General features: G+C 45.5%; 1 protein-coding gene across 1 annotated transcript in view; it reads right to left on the bottom strand.

The window, feature by feature from the left end:
• Positions 1-2,501: 2,501 nt before the first annotated feature.
• The window catches only part of LOC121281047 (tyrosine-protein kinase ITK/TSK-like), a 73,493-nt gene continuing 59,854 nt past the window's right edge, over positions 2,502-16,140 (bottom strand). Inside the window, exons 13-17 of the mRNA XM_041193646.1 lie at positions 13,760-13,976; positions 11,640-11,704; positions 10,949-11,067; positions 8,239-8,396; positions 2,502-3,348 (exon numbers count right to left, since the gene is read on the bottom strand). Of these exons, the coding sequence (XP_041049580.1) occupies positions 3,274-3,348; positions 8,239-8,396; positions 10,949-11,067; positions 11,640-11,704; positions 13,760-13,976 (634 nt within the window). The 3' untranslated portion in view covers positions 2,502-3,273. The remainder of the gene's footprint in view (positions 3,349-8,238; positions 8,397-10,948; positions 11,068-11,639; positions 11,705-13,759; positions 13,977-16,140) is intronic.

Raw genomic sequence — 16,140 nt, 5'->3', positions numbered from 1 at the left:
CCCAGTGAGTGTCAGTGTGTGTGGAACACGTACCCCAGTGAGAGTCAGTGTGTGTGTAACCCATAACCCAGTGAGTGTCAGTGTATGTGGAACCTGTATCCCAGTGAGAGTCAGTGTGTATGGGATATACCCCAGTGAGAGTCAGTGTGTGCGGAATCCATACCCCCGTGAGAAACTGTATCTGAGAACCCTTACCCTAGTGAGAGTCAGTGTGTGTGGAACCTGTACCCCCATGAGAGTCAGCGCCTTTGAACCCATACCCATATAAAATCCTGAAGGTACTTGACAGTGCAGATGCAGAAAGGGTATTTTCCCTTGTGGGAGAGTCTAAAACAAGATGATAGTTTAAAAATAAAGGGTCTCCCATTTAAAATTGGATTTGATTAAAGATTGTCTTATGAATGTGGATGCTGCAGGTTACTCCAGAATCAGATCCTGAATTTATCCCAGAGCTTTCTTGGATGGTGTGCGCATGTGTGTGTGTGTTTGTGTATGTAAACTTAAATAACTTACCAGTCTCTCTGTAAAAACTGTATAAACCTACTTTTTTTATTTTTTCCTTAACTTCCTTAGAGCAGTGCCAGAGTCGAACTCCTGTTAGTTAGCGCCAGTGTGCCCCTGTGTTGTTTTTTGGGCAGCTTGTTTGCTGACCTCCCACTTCCATCAGATTGAAAAGAATATTCTAATGTACAAGACTCTTAGAAATTAAAAAATAAATTAGTACGAGATAAATAGCTACAATCGGACACGGAAAGGGCCCTATTACCCGTTAGAATCTGATGCTGGTTCCAAATTATTCAAAGAGGGAGCAGTATAAAGGGCAGATATTTTTGTTCAATGTTCTTGTCATCTGAAATGTGAATTTGTCTCAGTCTATATGTTTTCTCATTCAGTTATCTTTTATAAAAAAAACATTTACAGTATCATATTTGTATATATGATCATTTCCATATTAGGTGTCTGCAAATTAATTCATTCAGCATCTTTATTTCATTTGAGTCATAAAACACTAACATTTTATAACTTTAACTCCTGTTACACATCCACAAAAGTGGCTGATTTTTTTCACACAAAGGGTAGCAGAGATCTGCAACTCTCCCCTAAAAGGCTTTTGTGCCTGGCAATCAACTGGAGCTTTCAGGACTGATTATGATTGATTTCTGATGGGTTGGGATATCAAAGGATGGGGAGCCAAGGCAACTGGATGGAGTTAGGATTCGGATCAACTGCGAACTCACTGAATGGCAGAACAGGTTTGAGGGGCTGAATGCCTTCACCCTGTTTTGAATATTTCTATTTGCCTGAATTCATTTGGAATCCTGTTGCCTTGTGTTTAGAAGATTGATGAGTGATCTAATTGTGGTGTTTAAATTGATAGGCGGGTTCGATAGAAACCATTTCCTCTGGTGGGGGAGTTCAGAAAAAAGGTACATAATATGGTGGCCACTAATGAAGCTCAAGTATGCGGCACATCATAACATCAGTCTCACTGCCAGGGCAGGCATATTATACCATCGTAATATCAATCTCTGCTTTGAGGTGGGAACACTGTACACTTGTCCACAGGACTCCCCATCAGCACGGCAAGAACACCAATTGTCCCATTGGACAATAATTTGAGAAATGTATCTGTTGTTTTGCAAGTACAGATGTTGTCATACTCATCATGAGGGCCCAGCCACTCACTCCTCTCCATGTGGACAGATGTGATGTGCCCAACAATAAACGTCACCCACCAGTCCACTGGAAGAAAGCAGGGGACTGTTTCTGTAAGCAGTGCCCCGCCATGCAATGAACACGCAAACCCACCTCCACTCTGCTGGGGGACCAGATTCCCGGATCCCTGGATTGAGGGTCGATAAATTCAAACACCAAATGACAATAGCAGGCCATGAACCTGCCTGACCCTCTTGTCCTTGGCTAATGGTGGTGTGTTTTGGTGCAGGGTGGATATGGAAGGAGAGAATGGACAGGGAGTAGGAAATAAAGCAGAAAGTGAATGAAGGAAGTCACATTTAATTGTGGTTCTTAGAGACTAGGCATGTTAAAATAACAATCCCAGACATAAAGGGACAGGGGAACAAGGCCAGCGAAAAGCAGTCTGGTATAAATCCAGACCAACGGCCACCATTACATACTCTTAAAATAGAGCTAAGCCATTCTGGGGTGATGTCAGGAAGCCCTTCTTCACACAAAGGGGAGTGAGAATCTGGAGATCTCTCCCTCCAAAACAGCTGTTGAGGCTGAGGGTCAACTGGAGCTCTCAAGGCTGAGGTCAATAGAGAGAAGGTGGGAAGGTGGGGGTGAGGGATATGGGGAGAAGGTGGGTTGGTGGGGGTGAGGCATATGGGGGGGAGGGGGGTAAGTGGGGCTGAGGGATATGGGGAGAAGGTGGGTAGGTGGGGGTGAGGGATATGGGGAGAAGGTGGGTAGGTGGGGGTGAGGGATATGGGGAGAAGGGGGGTAGGTGGGGGTGAGGGATATGGGGAGAAGGTGGGTAGGTGGGGGTGAGGGATATAGGGAGAAGGTGGGTAGGTGGAGTTGATCCTGATAAAGGGGCAGGTCAGTAATGTCTAATTGTCTGTTCCTGATCTTAAAAGCACCAAAAGCTCTCCTTCTGATTGCAGCTTCTCATTAGCTGTGCATTTACTGGGAAGTGATTCTGTTGTCACAGGTCCTGCACCAAGCAAGGCTGACTTGTTGCAGCATCCTGTGTGTGTGGAGAGAGGCTTCCTGTTTCAAATTGGGCCCTCAACGTAGTTGCCTAATTGCAAAACCACAGACTTGGATGGCAATATTATGACAGGAGATGAATAATAATTCAGGTACACATGGGGTCAGTTTTTGAAGTAGACCTTTTTTCCCAAACATTCTGTATCGATATCTCAGTCTTCAAATATTATCAAATGACACAGTTGCTCTGAATTCATCCCACACTGGGGTCAAGATACAACAACTGACCTCAGTGCAGCCCAGGTTTGTGGGGGAGAGAAGTGGGGAGGGAGTAACAGTCAGGACTCCTACTTCATCGATATCCAGTGACCACAGGGTTGGGCTCAGCGGTGAAGCCTCTATGGTTGAACAGTCAAGGCGCACACCTTGACCAAGATCTCCAGAGAGTTCTGCTGCCGCAGGAGTGTATTCCAACAAGCGTCAAATATGATTTCCAACAGTAATAAATAAATATTTAATAAACAATGTGCTGTATTCAAAGCGTTCTCATGTTCCACACTGGATTGTTCTTTTTGAAAGATGCACCGTCCCAATGTGTGTTCACAATTCTCCACATTCGGAAAGCTCGCTTAATTCATTCCGAAGCTCAAAAAACGAAGGCCTCTCCTCAGGTCTCTGGGCCGAGAAAAAGGGAAGGACTTTGTTATTTTTTGACTTTCTAGTAAAACAAAGAATGTTGAACAATCATTACCCAGAGGAAAATGAAGTAATAATTGACCTCGATTAGGACAGTCACCAAAACCCACTCAGCCCACCACTGGAGAGCGCTGTGACCATCCATACTGCACACATTGGAGGTGCTGTGACCCATGGTATCCATATTGCCCACCACTGGGGGCACTGTGACCCACACCATCCACATTGCCCACCACTGGAGAGCGCTGTGACCATCCATACTGCCCACATTGGGGGTGCTGTGACCCACGGTATCCACATTGCCCACCACTGGAGAGCGCTGTGACCCACACCATCCACACTGCCCACATTGAGAGCACTGTCACCCATAGTATCCGCATTTCCCATCACTGGGGGCACTGTGACCCACACCATCCACACTGCCCACCATTGGAGGTGCTGTGACCCACGGTATCCACATTGCCAACCACTGGAGAACGCTGTGACCCACACCATCCACACTGCCCACCACTGGGGGCACTGTGACCCACGGTATCAACATTACCAACCACTGGAGAGCACTGTGACCCACACCATCCACACTGCCCACCATTGGGGGCGGGGGGGGGGGGCACTGTGATCCACACTATCCACACTGTCCACCACTGGGGAGCACTGTTACCCACACCATCCACACTGCCCACCACTGGGGGCACTGTTACCCACACCATCCACACTGCCCACCATTGGGGGCGGGTGGTGGGGGGGGGGGGGCACTGTGATCCACACTATCCACACTGTCCACCATTGGGGAGCACTGTTACCCACACCATCCACACTGCCCACCACTGGGGGCACTGTTACCCACACCATCCACACTGCCCAACACTGGGGGCACTGTAACCCACACCATCCACAATGCCCATCACTACAGAATATGGTGACCTGTACCACTCTGTGAATCACAGTACCCCCAGTGGTGGGCAGCATTGATGGCATTGGTCACAGCACCCATCCCCAACTTACCTCCCCTTCCCTCCACAAACTGGTTGTGCTCCACCGATGTTGGTGAAGGCTCAGCCTCAACAGAGCAAGCGAAACAGATGTCACACAGAAGGACCATTTTCTCTCTGAATTGATGAGTCTTTGGAATCTTGCCTTAAAACTTGAATTGTAGTTTCACTCAATCTTACAGATTATAAATGAGAATTTCACTCCTGGTCGAATTTCCAAATGATCCCAATGCAGTGAGTAACTTTTCGCAATGTTTTCCCTCCTCCCTGGGAGCCTCTAACTGCCCACTGGGGATTTTGTTCTGTGGCGGCCTTCCATTGCCCCAACAAAGCAGCTGTTCCTTCTGCTGCGAGATACCCACGGTGTGTCAGCAGAATATTTAACCACAGGAAGCATCACAGCAGAGAACAAAAATCCTGTCGCTCACCCGACACTCACTTTGCAGCAAGAACCACTGACTCAGAAACCCAACTGTGCCCAAGACCGTGTGTGCAGGAGGCAGATTCTGCCTCCATGCCTGTTGACTGAGGCTGCATGCAATGTCCCCTGTTGCCTAATCATGTTAAACCCGCAGGTTTGCGGCCGGTCAGGTGGTGGGGGAAGGGCAGCAGTGCCTGAACATCGGGCGTCTCTGAGGCCACTTAAACACAGCCAGCAACTCTTTAAAGCAATGCACCCACTTACTAAATACACAACAACAACCTTTATTTATGTAGCACGATTAATGAGGGGCACAGGGGCAGTGAGAGCTAGTAGTCCAGAGGCCCAGTCTCATACTCCGGGGACATGGGGTCAAATTCCACCATGGCTGTTGGTGGAATTTAGATTGAATTAATAAATCTCGAACCAAAACCTAGTCTCAGTAATGATGACCGAGAAACTATCATTGATTGTTGTTAAAAACCCATCTGGTTCACTCTGCCCTTTAGGGAAGGAAATCTGCCATCTTTACCTGGTCTAGCCCTCATTTAACTCCAGACCCACAGCAATGGGTTCTTAATTATGCTCTGCATAGATAGCAAGCTGCTCGGTTCAAGGGCAATTAGGAATGGGCAACAAATGCTGGCCTTGCCATCAATGCCCACGAAAGAGTAAAGAAAAAAGTCCCAGTGTGCTTCACATGAATGTATGAAGATATTAGGGCAGGTGGTGAAAAGTTTGATCAAAGAGGTACGTTTTAAGGAAATATCTTAAAGTTGGAAAGGTAGGTGCAGAGGTTTAAGGGGGGAATTCCAGAGGTTAGGGCTCAGGTAGCCTACAGCTGTCAATGGTGGAGCTCTTAAAATTGAGGATGCTCAAGAATTGGAGGAAGACAGAGACTTTTGGGGCTGGAGATTACAGAGATAGATAGTGGTGAGGTTTGTGGAGGGATTTGAAAATGAGGATGAAAATTTTTTAATCAAGTTGTTGTATAGTCAGGAGCCAGTGTAGATCAGTGAGCACAGTATATGATGGATGAATGGGACTCGGACTCCATTCCTCCTGGCAGCTATCTGAGGCTAAACCAGCCACTTCGCAACCAGAGTGCCCAACCATCTTCAACTGCTTCATCAACAACATTCCCTCCGATATAAGGTCCGAAGCTGGATGTTCACTGATGATTGCAGCACCATTCATAACTCCTCAGATACTGAAGCAGTCCCTGTCCATGTGCAGCAAGACTTGGACAACATTCACACTTAGGCAGATAAGTGGCAAGTATCATTAATGCAATGACCATCTCCAAGAAGAGAGAGAATCTAACCATCTCCCTTTGATGTTCAATGGCATTGCCATTGCTGAATCCCCAACTATCAAGATCCTGGGGTTATCATTGACCAGACACTGAACTAGACCAACCATATAAATATTGTAGCTACAAGAGCAGGTCAGGGGCTGGGAATTCTGCAGGGAGTAGCTCACCTCCTGTCTCCCCAAAGCCTATCCACCATCTACAAGGCACAAGTCAGGAGTGCAATGGAATATTCTCCATTTGTCTGGATGAGTGCAGCTCCAACAACACTCAAGAAGGTCAACACCATCCAGGACAAAGCAGTCCGTTTGACCGGCACCCCATCCACCATCTTTAACACTCACTCCCTCCACCACCGACGCACAGTGGCAAGATGCACTGCAGCAACCACCAGGGCTCATTCGTCAGCACCTTCCAAATCCACAGCCTCCACCACCTAGAATGACAAAGGCAGCAGATGCAGTGGAACACCACCACCTGAAAGTTCCCCTCCAAGCCACTCACCATCCTTACTTGGAACTATATCACTGTTCCTTCACTGTGGCTGGGTCAAAATCCTGGAACTCCCTTCCTAACAGCACTACACCACTGCACCACATGGACTGCAGGGGTTCGAGAAGCTGGCTCACCACCACCTTCTCAAGGGCAATTAGGGATAGGAAACAAATGCTGCCTTTCTCTGGCTGTCTTGCCAGCAATGCTCACAGCTCATGAAAGACTTTTAAAAGTGACCTCAAGATGAACTTTTGACCACAAACCCACGTCATCACTAAGATCACCTTCCTTGCCCAACTCAATCACCTCCCCAGCTCCTCGGCTGCTGAAACCCTCATCCATTCCTTTGTTACCTCTAGACTTGACTATTTCAACTCACTTCTGGTTGGTCTCCCCACATTCTATCCTCTGTAAACTTGAGGTTTTCCAATACTTTCCTGCCGTGTTCTAACTCACACCAAATCCCATTCACTCATCACTCCTGTGCTCGCTGACCTACATTGTTTTCCGGTTAAGCAATGCTTTGTTTTAAAATTCCCATCTGCATGTTCAAATCCCTCAATGGCCTTGCCACTCCCTATCTCTAATCTCCTCTAGCCCTACAACCACACCACCCCATATCCCCTGCTTTCCTGTCCCCACCAATTCTTGCTTCTCTAGCATCCTTTGCCTCAGCTGCCTGGGTCCCAAGCTCTAGAACTCCATCCCTAATTTCCACTTCCGTAACATCCCCCGACTTTGTCCCTGTCTCAGCTCATCTACTGCTGAGACCCTCATTAATGCCTTCATTACCTCTACACTTGACTATTCCAACACACTCCTGGCTGGTCTCCCACATTCTACCCTCTGTAAACTAGAGGTCATCCAAAAACTCTGCTGCCTGTGTCTTAACTTTCTGTAAGTCCGGCTCCGCTATCCTCTCTGTGCTCGCTGACCTACATTGGCTCCAGGTCCAGCAATGTCTTTATTTTAAAAATCTTAACCTTGTTTTCAAATTCCTCCATGGCCTCACTTCTCCCCATCTGTGTCGTCTCCTCCAACCTCACAACCCTCCGAGATATCTGCGCTCCTCTAACTCTGGCCTTTTGTTTAATAATGCTCCGGTGAGGCAACCTGGGACATGTTGCTCCACTAAAGGTGCTACATAGATGCAAGTTGTGGTTGTATTCTCATTTCTGTGAGATTGAGTCAACATTCCATTAGCTTTCTTGATTATTTTTTTGTATCTGTGCACTAGCTTTTACTAAGTTGTGTATATGGTTGCATGCTCAACCACAGTTCCTGATCTCTCACCATTTAGAAAATAACCTGATCTTTCTCTCTTGGGTCCAATGTGGATTAAGTCATCCTTCCTCACATTGAATTCCATCTGCTACCGTATTGCTCATTCACTTAATTAGTCTACGTCCCTTAGCAACTTCCTCCTCCCGTTTCGGTAATGTACTGCTGCTCCTAACTTGGTTTCACCTGTAACCGTGGATATGCAACTGTCTAATTCCTTCATCCAAGTCATGTGATTAAAAAGCTGAGGCTACAGGACAGAACCCTGGGGGATAGCACAAGCCACATTCTATACAGTGATGGTACCAATGAGTGGAAGGTGAATCAGAGGATTATTTCCAGGTGAATTTCTCAATTGCAACACAAACCTCTAGCCAGCAGCCGCTCATGATTTTGTAAATTAATGGAGAAGCCAGTTTTGGTTTATGAAGACGAAATCCAGCTGTGAGTTCTTCAACTACTTCGGAGTTTAAACGATTTTCATATGGCATCTTTCCCTCGGAGAACACCTCCCACATCAGCACCCCTGCAGGGAAACCAAGAACATGGGCAGTGACTCCCCCAGCATTGTCCATCACGACACTTACTGTTCATTGCTCTATTATTCATTGCTGATACTGTTTATCATTTGCCTCTCTTAGTTCCTGATTGCCTTATCCCTCTGCCCTCCTCCAGTTCTGGCCTTGCATGTCAAGCCCGATTTCCATTGCTCCACTGTTGACGCCCGTGCCTTCAGCTGCCTGGTCCAAAGTTTTGGAATTCCCTTCCTAAACCTCTCCACCCCTCTCTGCTCCTTCAAGATGCTCTTTAAAACCCAGCGCAATGAGCAAGCTTTTAGTCACCTGTCCTAATAGCTCTTAGCATCAAATTATAGTGATTTACGCTCCTGTGAAGCCGTAAATGTGCTATATAAATGCAAATTCTGTTTATTACTCAATGCACGGCCCTATGGCTATTGAACACTCATTCAAACATTTCAAAAGAAAACAAGGTTTGACTCAATTAATCAATACAGAAGACAGGAACTCCCACATGTTGATGCAAGACTCTCCCTTTCTTCTGTACTGATGTCTGATATATTCCCCTACATAAACCCACCCAGAAATAGTCCAGAAAGGGTGAACTGGTCCCATGGTTTATAATGAATTCCCTTGCGGGTGTGGGACGAGAGGGGCACCCTCTTCTTAATGTGTATTAACATTTTGCTATGTCCACTGACTATACTTCCAGTGCTGTCTTAAACATGCTCTAAAATTCAAACCCAACTGGAAATAGAGACACGAGGAGTTCTGGACAATCACAATCCTCATGTGCGTACAAACAGACGGAATCTTGCTTTGAGAACTTACAGGAATCTTACTCCTTTACACTCATGTGCACACTTGTTGCCTTTTTCTATTTCGTTCCAAGATTGAAACGCAGTGAGAAATGGTATTTGGCCAATCAATCCATACTATCACAACTACCTCACACACGCCACCTCTTCCCACAGCCCTAACATGGCTCTACCCTAACATGGACTCTGCCCCACCCATTTAGTCTGTACGGGACAATGAGCAAAGAAACCAACTTTGCTGGCTTTAGTGTCACCATGGGAGGGCAAATAGTAACTAGGCAACTTCACGAATGGTGAAGCCTGTGGCACAAGCTCTATAGGGGGCCCAGGGACCCCCATAAAGGGGGTTTCCTTCTCTTATGGTGGGACAACCTCATTCACATATCTGCAGCTGAAGCTGATGTGATGCCGCACACCGCAGTTAATAGTAACACGATGCCAGAACAACATAGAAGCAAGCCTTTAGCTGCCTCTTAGCCACAGCGTGCAGAGTTTGAACACCATTCTGGACATTCCTGGTGAATGGGGGATGAAAATCCGGCTCTGAAGTATGGGTTGACATTCAGCAGGATTCTCACTTTTGGTGGGTGCGAATGACTACCCCCATCTCCCACACCTCCCTCACACCACATTGAGGTGCCCTCTCCTCACAGCTGCAACCTCAGCAATGGCCACCACTAGCTAAGCTGGCAGCCTTCTGATTGGGTGCAACTCATACAGATGGGCCGCCATCTTTAATAGGGAGGGTGTCCCCAGTGACAGCCCATTAATTGGCCACCACCAGGAAGATGCCTCTCTGGATCCCGCTGCCCGCAGAAGTAAGGTGGTCTCCTGCTATTGACCCCGGTGGTGGGACATCAGCAGTTGTGACAAAATTCATGCCATGCTGTCCAAATTTCCTTTGACCACTCTTAACTGTTTAAATCCCCTCACCCTCAAAACCAATGGCAAATAGAGAAACTTCCCTGGATTCAAATTTTCCATTACTTTAAAAACCTTACAGATCTCCCCTGACTGGAGTCAATCTTGACTTTGGGTTATAATGTAAAATAGTCTGAAATCTCTCTCTGCCTTGGTTTCATTAAATTTTCAAAGAAAAGGGCATGTAGTCAATGCAAATTAAAATGGACAGAGGGGTAAAATAGATTGTCAACTCATTACCAACTGTCTTACACCATTGCACAAGTCTAGGTCCAACCTATTCTCTTCTTCCCCAAAGGATTAAAGTGCAAGGGCACTTAATCTTCCCTCATAACTTAGTGCTCCCATAAATCAGTCTCATGCTGCTCTCCTCTGAACTTCTACATATGGTGAGAGAGGTCTTCCCATCTGTGCTGCACCCTCTGTGGTTTTGAAAACACGGATCTTGGTCCCCTCCCCTACACTCTGTCTTTTGCAGTGAACAAATGGGCCTGATCCAGTGGATGCCTCCAAATGATTTATGCAACACTCGAAGAATGATACAGGACAGAAGGAGGTTATTCAGCCCATCGTGCCTGTGCTGGCTCTTTGGAAGAACTATCCATTCAGTCCATCCACCTTGCCTTTCCTTTATAGCCTTGCAAAACATTTTCCTTCAAGTATTTATCCAATTTACTTTTGAAAGTTACTATTGAATCTGCCTCAATCGCCCTTTCACGCAGCGCATCCCAGATCAAAAGAACCTGATGCGCAGAATTCTCCTCATGTCACCTCTGGTTCATTTCGCCAGTTATCTTGAAGTGCATGAGACGGTTCCTCACCAAATGACCAGACGTCAGACTTGCTGCTGAACTTGGAGTATCGGAAAACTTCAGGAGCTGACCACTTGACTGGGAACTTTGAGCCTGAGGAGCTGGTGTACTGGTCATCAAGGACAAACCTGCCGCCCCAGAGAGGGAAGAGAGAGAGAAGGAAGATGTCAGTCTTTGTCGGACAGACAGAGGTGGGCAGATGGGCACCATGAATGTACATTCAGGAAATTTCTAATTGCCCTTACTGTAATATACTTAAAACCAGAAATAAACAGCAGGGCAATGCCTCTAACTGTAATACACTTAAATGGAGGGAATGGATTGACTAATAAATACAGGAGACACTGGTGTATTGGTAATGTCGCTAGACTAGTAATTTAGAGGCCCAGACTAATGCGCTGGACATGGGCTCAAATCCCACTGCATCTGGTGGAATTTGAACTCAGTTAATAAGTCTGGAATTGAGAGCTAGTTTCAGTGTCAGTGATGGTGACCATGAAACTATCACCGATTGTTGTAAAACCCCATCTGGTTCACTAATGCCCTTTCTGCCATGTGACAGCAATATGGCTGACACTTAATTGCCCTCCTCAGTTCAGGGTCAATTAGGGATGGGCAATAAATGCCCACGTCCCATGAAAGAGGGGAAAAAATTACTAATCAAGAGGCACAGGCCACATATCAGCAGATAAATCATTACCTTGTCATTCCAAAATCCGATACTTTAACTGAGAGCGAGTCTCCTACCAAACAGTTCCTTGCTGCCTGCAAGAAAATTGCAAAGTGAGATGTTACATCTGATCCAATGAGAGCAGCAATGGACAATGTACAGCTTCAGGAGCAACAAAAGATCGTTTCTTGATTCCAGTTCCCTTCCCCCACCCCAACATTGCTAACATCCACATCCCAGCCTAAAGCACTGGGGGGAGTGATTCCCGGATAAAGGATAGAAGATAACAGGGCACGGGGATGTTCAGAATAATAGGAAGGCCCTTTACCCAACAGAAATCTATTGATCCCAGTTTGAAAGCTTTAATGTACTTCCAGCATCAACAGCTTTTTAGGGGAGAGACTTCCACAACCTTTTTTTTGTGAGAACGGCTTCCTGACATCATCACTCAATGGCCTGCCTTTAATTTTAATATTGTTATGGATTCTCCCAGCAGTGGATAGAATTCCTCCTGATCTACTCCGCCCAATCTTTTGATCATGTCTAACACCTTGATTAGCTCCCCCCTCAATTTCTTATACACAAGAAGCAGAGGAACTGGCTGAAGTGCTCTGCTGAAGCACCTGTAGTGTGCTTAGAAATGGATTCCGGAAACAGGTTCATCTAAGGTACCGACTGATCACTAACTGATGTTTAAAGGTGAACTGAGGGGCATGCAGTCGACAGTGCTCTAATGTTGTAAATTAAGGAGCCTGATTTAAATCCAGTGCACAATTCTCATCCACAGTCACAGCATGGATTAGAGATTCCCACGTGGATCCACTAGCCACTGTGGCTAAGCAACAATAACTGAGTCCTTGCAAAAGGTCATAGATACTCAATCCTCTTCTTAGAATCTTACGGTGCAGAAGGATGTCATTCAGCCCATCATGCCCGTGCTGGCTCTTTGAAAGGGCTATCCAATTTGTATGACTCCCCAACTGCCCTTCGCCCATAGCGCAGTAACATTTCTCCTTTTCAAATATTTATCAAATTCCCTTTTGCATGTCACTACTGAATTTGCTTCCACTGGCCTTTCAGCAGCACAATCCAGATCACAACAACTCACTGCCTAAAAGCAAAATGCTCCTCATCTTACCTCTTGTTCTTTTGCCACCTTCTCAAGTTTCCTTTCACTATGCCTTCCCTTCCTGGTACTGGTCCCTTTACAATAAGCCATTCTCCACATGGGAGCCCAGAGAGTAACTATCAGCAGGATATTGGACTCTGGGAGGAATTATAATCAAACCTTGCCCTCATGGATGAGCACTGGTGTTACTTGATCAGGGGCAGGAACCCAGGATAACTGTTGCCCCTCCCTATAGCCTGAGGAGGTGGTGCCAATGCTAGGTACCTAATTCTTTGTATACCAGATGAGCCAGGCTAATTCAGGCTAAGCTAAAAGTGAAACCTGGAATTTCTCCATAGATGTAAACATGTCTTGCTGCAATTGTATAGAGCCTTGGCGACACTGCACCTGGAGGATTATCTACAATTTTGGTCTCCTTATCTAAGGAAGGATGTGCTTGCCATAGATAGAGTGCAACGGAGATTCACCAGACTAATCTCTGGGATGGCAGGATTGTCTTATGAGGAGAGATCGAGGAAACTGGGCCTGTATTCTCTAGAGTTTTGAAGAATGAGAGGTGATCTTATTGAAACTTACAAAATTCTTACAAGCTCTGGATAAGGTAGATGTGGATAGGATATTTCCCCTGGCTGGTGAGTCTAGAATTAGGGGACACAGTCTCAGAATACGGGAAAGCCATTTAAGACTCAGATAAGGAGGAATTTCTTCACTCAGAGGGTGATGAATCTTTGGAATTCTCTACCCCAGATGGCTGTGGAAGCTCAATCATTGAGCATGTTCAGAACAGAAATCAATAGACTTCTCGACTAATGACATCAATGGATATGGGGATAATAAGAAAAATGGTGTAGAGGTAGATGATTAGCCATGACCTGTTTGAATGGTGCGGCAGGTGAAATGGGCCAAATGGCCTACACCTGATTCTATTTCCTATGTTCCTATGGCACAGCTCATTAGCACAATAACAGTTCTCTTTAATACAAAAATCGCACTTTAATTTAAGAAAGACAAAAATCTTTACCAAGTCCCGATGGATGAATTTGTTGCTCTCCAGATACGTCATCCCCTCACTCACATCTTGGCACATGCCCAGGAGGGTTTCCTTGCTGAAAGTCCCACGATTGATCCTGAGGTACTCTGACAGACTGCCATACTTCATATACTCAAAGACCAGGTAGATAGGGCCACCCTGTGTACAGATGCCATATAACTGCACGAGCTTCTCATGAGAGAGCTTCCTAGCAACAAAGAAAGAAAATTGCATTTATATAGTGCCTTTCACAACTACAGGATGTCCCAAAGTGCAACACAGCCAATGAAGTACTTTTTAAAGTGTGATTGCTGTTGTAATGTAGGAAATATGGCATCCTTATAGCTCACAGCAAGATCTCATAAACAGCAAAGAGAGAAATGACCAGACGAAGCTGTCTTTTAGTGATGTTGGTTGAGAGATAAATAATGGCCCCAGGACAGTGAGGAAAATCACTTCCTTGAATAGTGTCATCAATCTTTTGCATCCACCGGACAGGGCAGACAGGATCTCAGTTGAACATTTCGTCCAAAAGGTGGCACCTCCAACAGTGCAACACTCCCTCAGTACTGCACTGGCAAATCCTTCTGACTCAGAGGTCAGAGGTGAGAGTGCTACCCACTGAGCCAAGGCTAACAAAATAGAGCAATAATATTAAGCAAGTGAATCAGTAGGCAGAGGTAGTTGAGTTAAAATAATTGACAAAAGAACTGGGGGGCGGGGGGGGGGGGGGGGAAATGAGGAGAAATTATTACACACAGAGATTTGTTAAAATCTGGAATGTGCTATCAAAGTGAACCAATTTGTAGTGTTATAGGTCTTGTGGCACAGTGGACCTCTAAGCCAGAAGCTCTGGGTTCAAGTCCCACCCAAGGACTTGTTGGCCATGGAAGGTGCGTTCATAGCACAGCCAAACAGGTTGAATATCAACCTGTAAATCCTTCCAACACACGCCATTAGCAGGTGGTTAAGAGTGGGAGAGATTCCTGGTCAGCCATGTGATGGAAAGAAATTTGGAGCCTCTACCATCACTATCCATAGCTCCGGACTACAACATGCATGGAAAAATGCGTATCACCACAGCAGCTTGGACTTCCTGAGTGCACTGTAACACACCACAGAGTTATGAGGAAAAGCTGGGCTGTTGACTAAATTCAACAGCTCTTTCAAAGAGATGGCACAGGTATGATGGGAAAAGTAGCCTCTTTCCCAGGTGTATGATACTAAATTCTTTTGCTAAAAATAACTCAAAGATGCCTAAATTTAACCAAAAAAATATTAAAACTGAAAAAAATTTAGTAGTCAGTGTTATATTACCACCGCCACTGCTCACCAGTGGGTTCATTCCAGCTGTGATGTCTCAATTATGAGATCTCAAGACTTATATGTTTAAATATGAACCATTTATTATTAATCTTTTAGCTATTTACAGATCCCAGGTTACTGTCATGCATGGTGCTGTTCCATCCGGGTAGGCTGCTTCCAGAGTGTTCTCTCTAGACTATTCTTTTAGCCTATTACCATGTAACTCCATACATCATACCATGGGCTGTGCTATTCGCCAGTCCTACATTAACCCTTGCTTTGCTGAGCACTTTTACATTACAGTGGCATGCAAGCACATACAAACAACGTTATACAACATCCCCCATTCTTCTACAAAGAAAACTTTCTTCCCGTCCAATGGAGTGTTGCAATACAATCTTTACTTACTATCCCTTCTTCCCCACCTCAGGTCTCTGACTTTACAAATTCAGATGGTCTTGAGGCTTGACAGTTCTTGTACATCTCAGTCTGTCACGTTTGGAGGAATGGTAGTAGTACTCTGTGTTTCTGGTACTTGGTTATCTCCATTTAATTCACTTTTTGCGCTCCTCCAAGTTGCATTTCTCTTTATTAACAACTCATCTCCTGTTGACCTCTTGCCAACTCACTCTGGGCTTCAGTGTATTGTTTCATTGCTACTGATAGATCCAATGCAGCTTTTACTGGACGTACTATTGAACATCCTTTTTAACTTGTCATGTTTTTCCATGGCTACATATTGATCCTTCAAGGAGTCTTTCAGGGTCGCAACTTCATTGTGTACCTTTTCTTGCCTGCTGTTTTGCCCAGCTGTTTTCCCAACTTCTGCTTTGATTTACCAACTGCGGAATGGTGGGTTGTTATTTTCTGCTGATACCTTTGTATTGTCTCTGAAATTTGTTTGTTCAGATCTTGAACAGTTTGGCTCATTGAAAACTTCAGCTAATTGTACATTTTCAAAGGCATATACTCAGCTTGAATCTTGCACTTCAAATTTTCCAGTTCAGCTTTGCAGTGAACACCTTCCTGTAGAACAGCATCATTTATGTTTTGCATGTTATGCCTCT

This window comes from Carcharodon carcharias, chromosome 8, assembly GCF_017639515.1.
Source record: "Carcharodon carcharias isolate sCarCar2 chromosome 8, sCarCar2.pri, whole genome shotgun sequence".
Classification (NCBI taxonomy): Eukaryota; Metazoa; Chordata; class Chondrichthyes; order Lamniformes; family Lamnidae; genus Carcharodon; species Carcharodon carcharias.
Note: the sequence above shows the minus strand (reverse complement) of the source record. Positions and strands in the feature narration are given on the sequence as shown.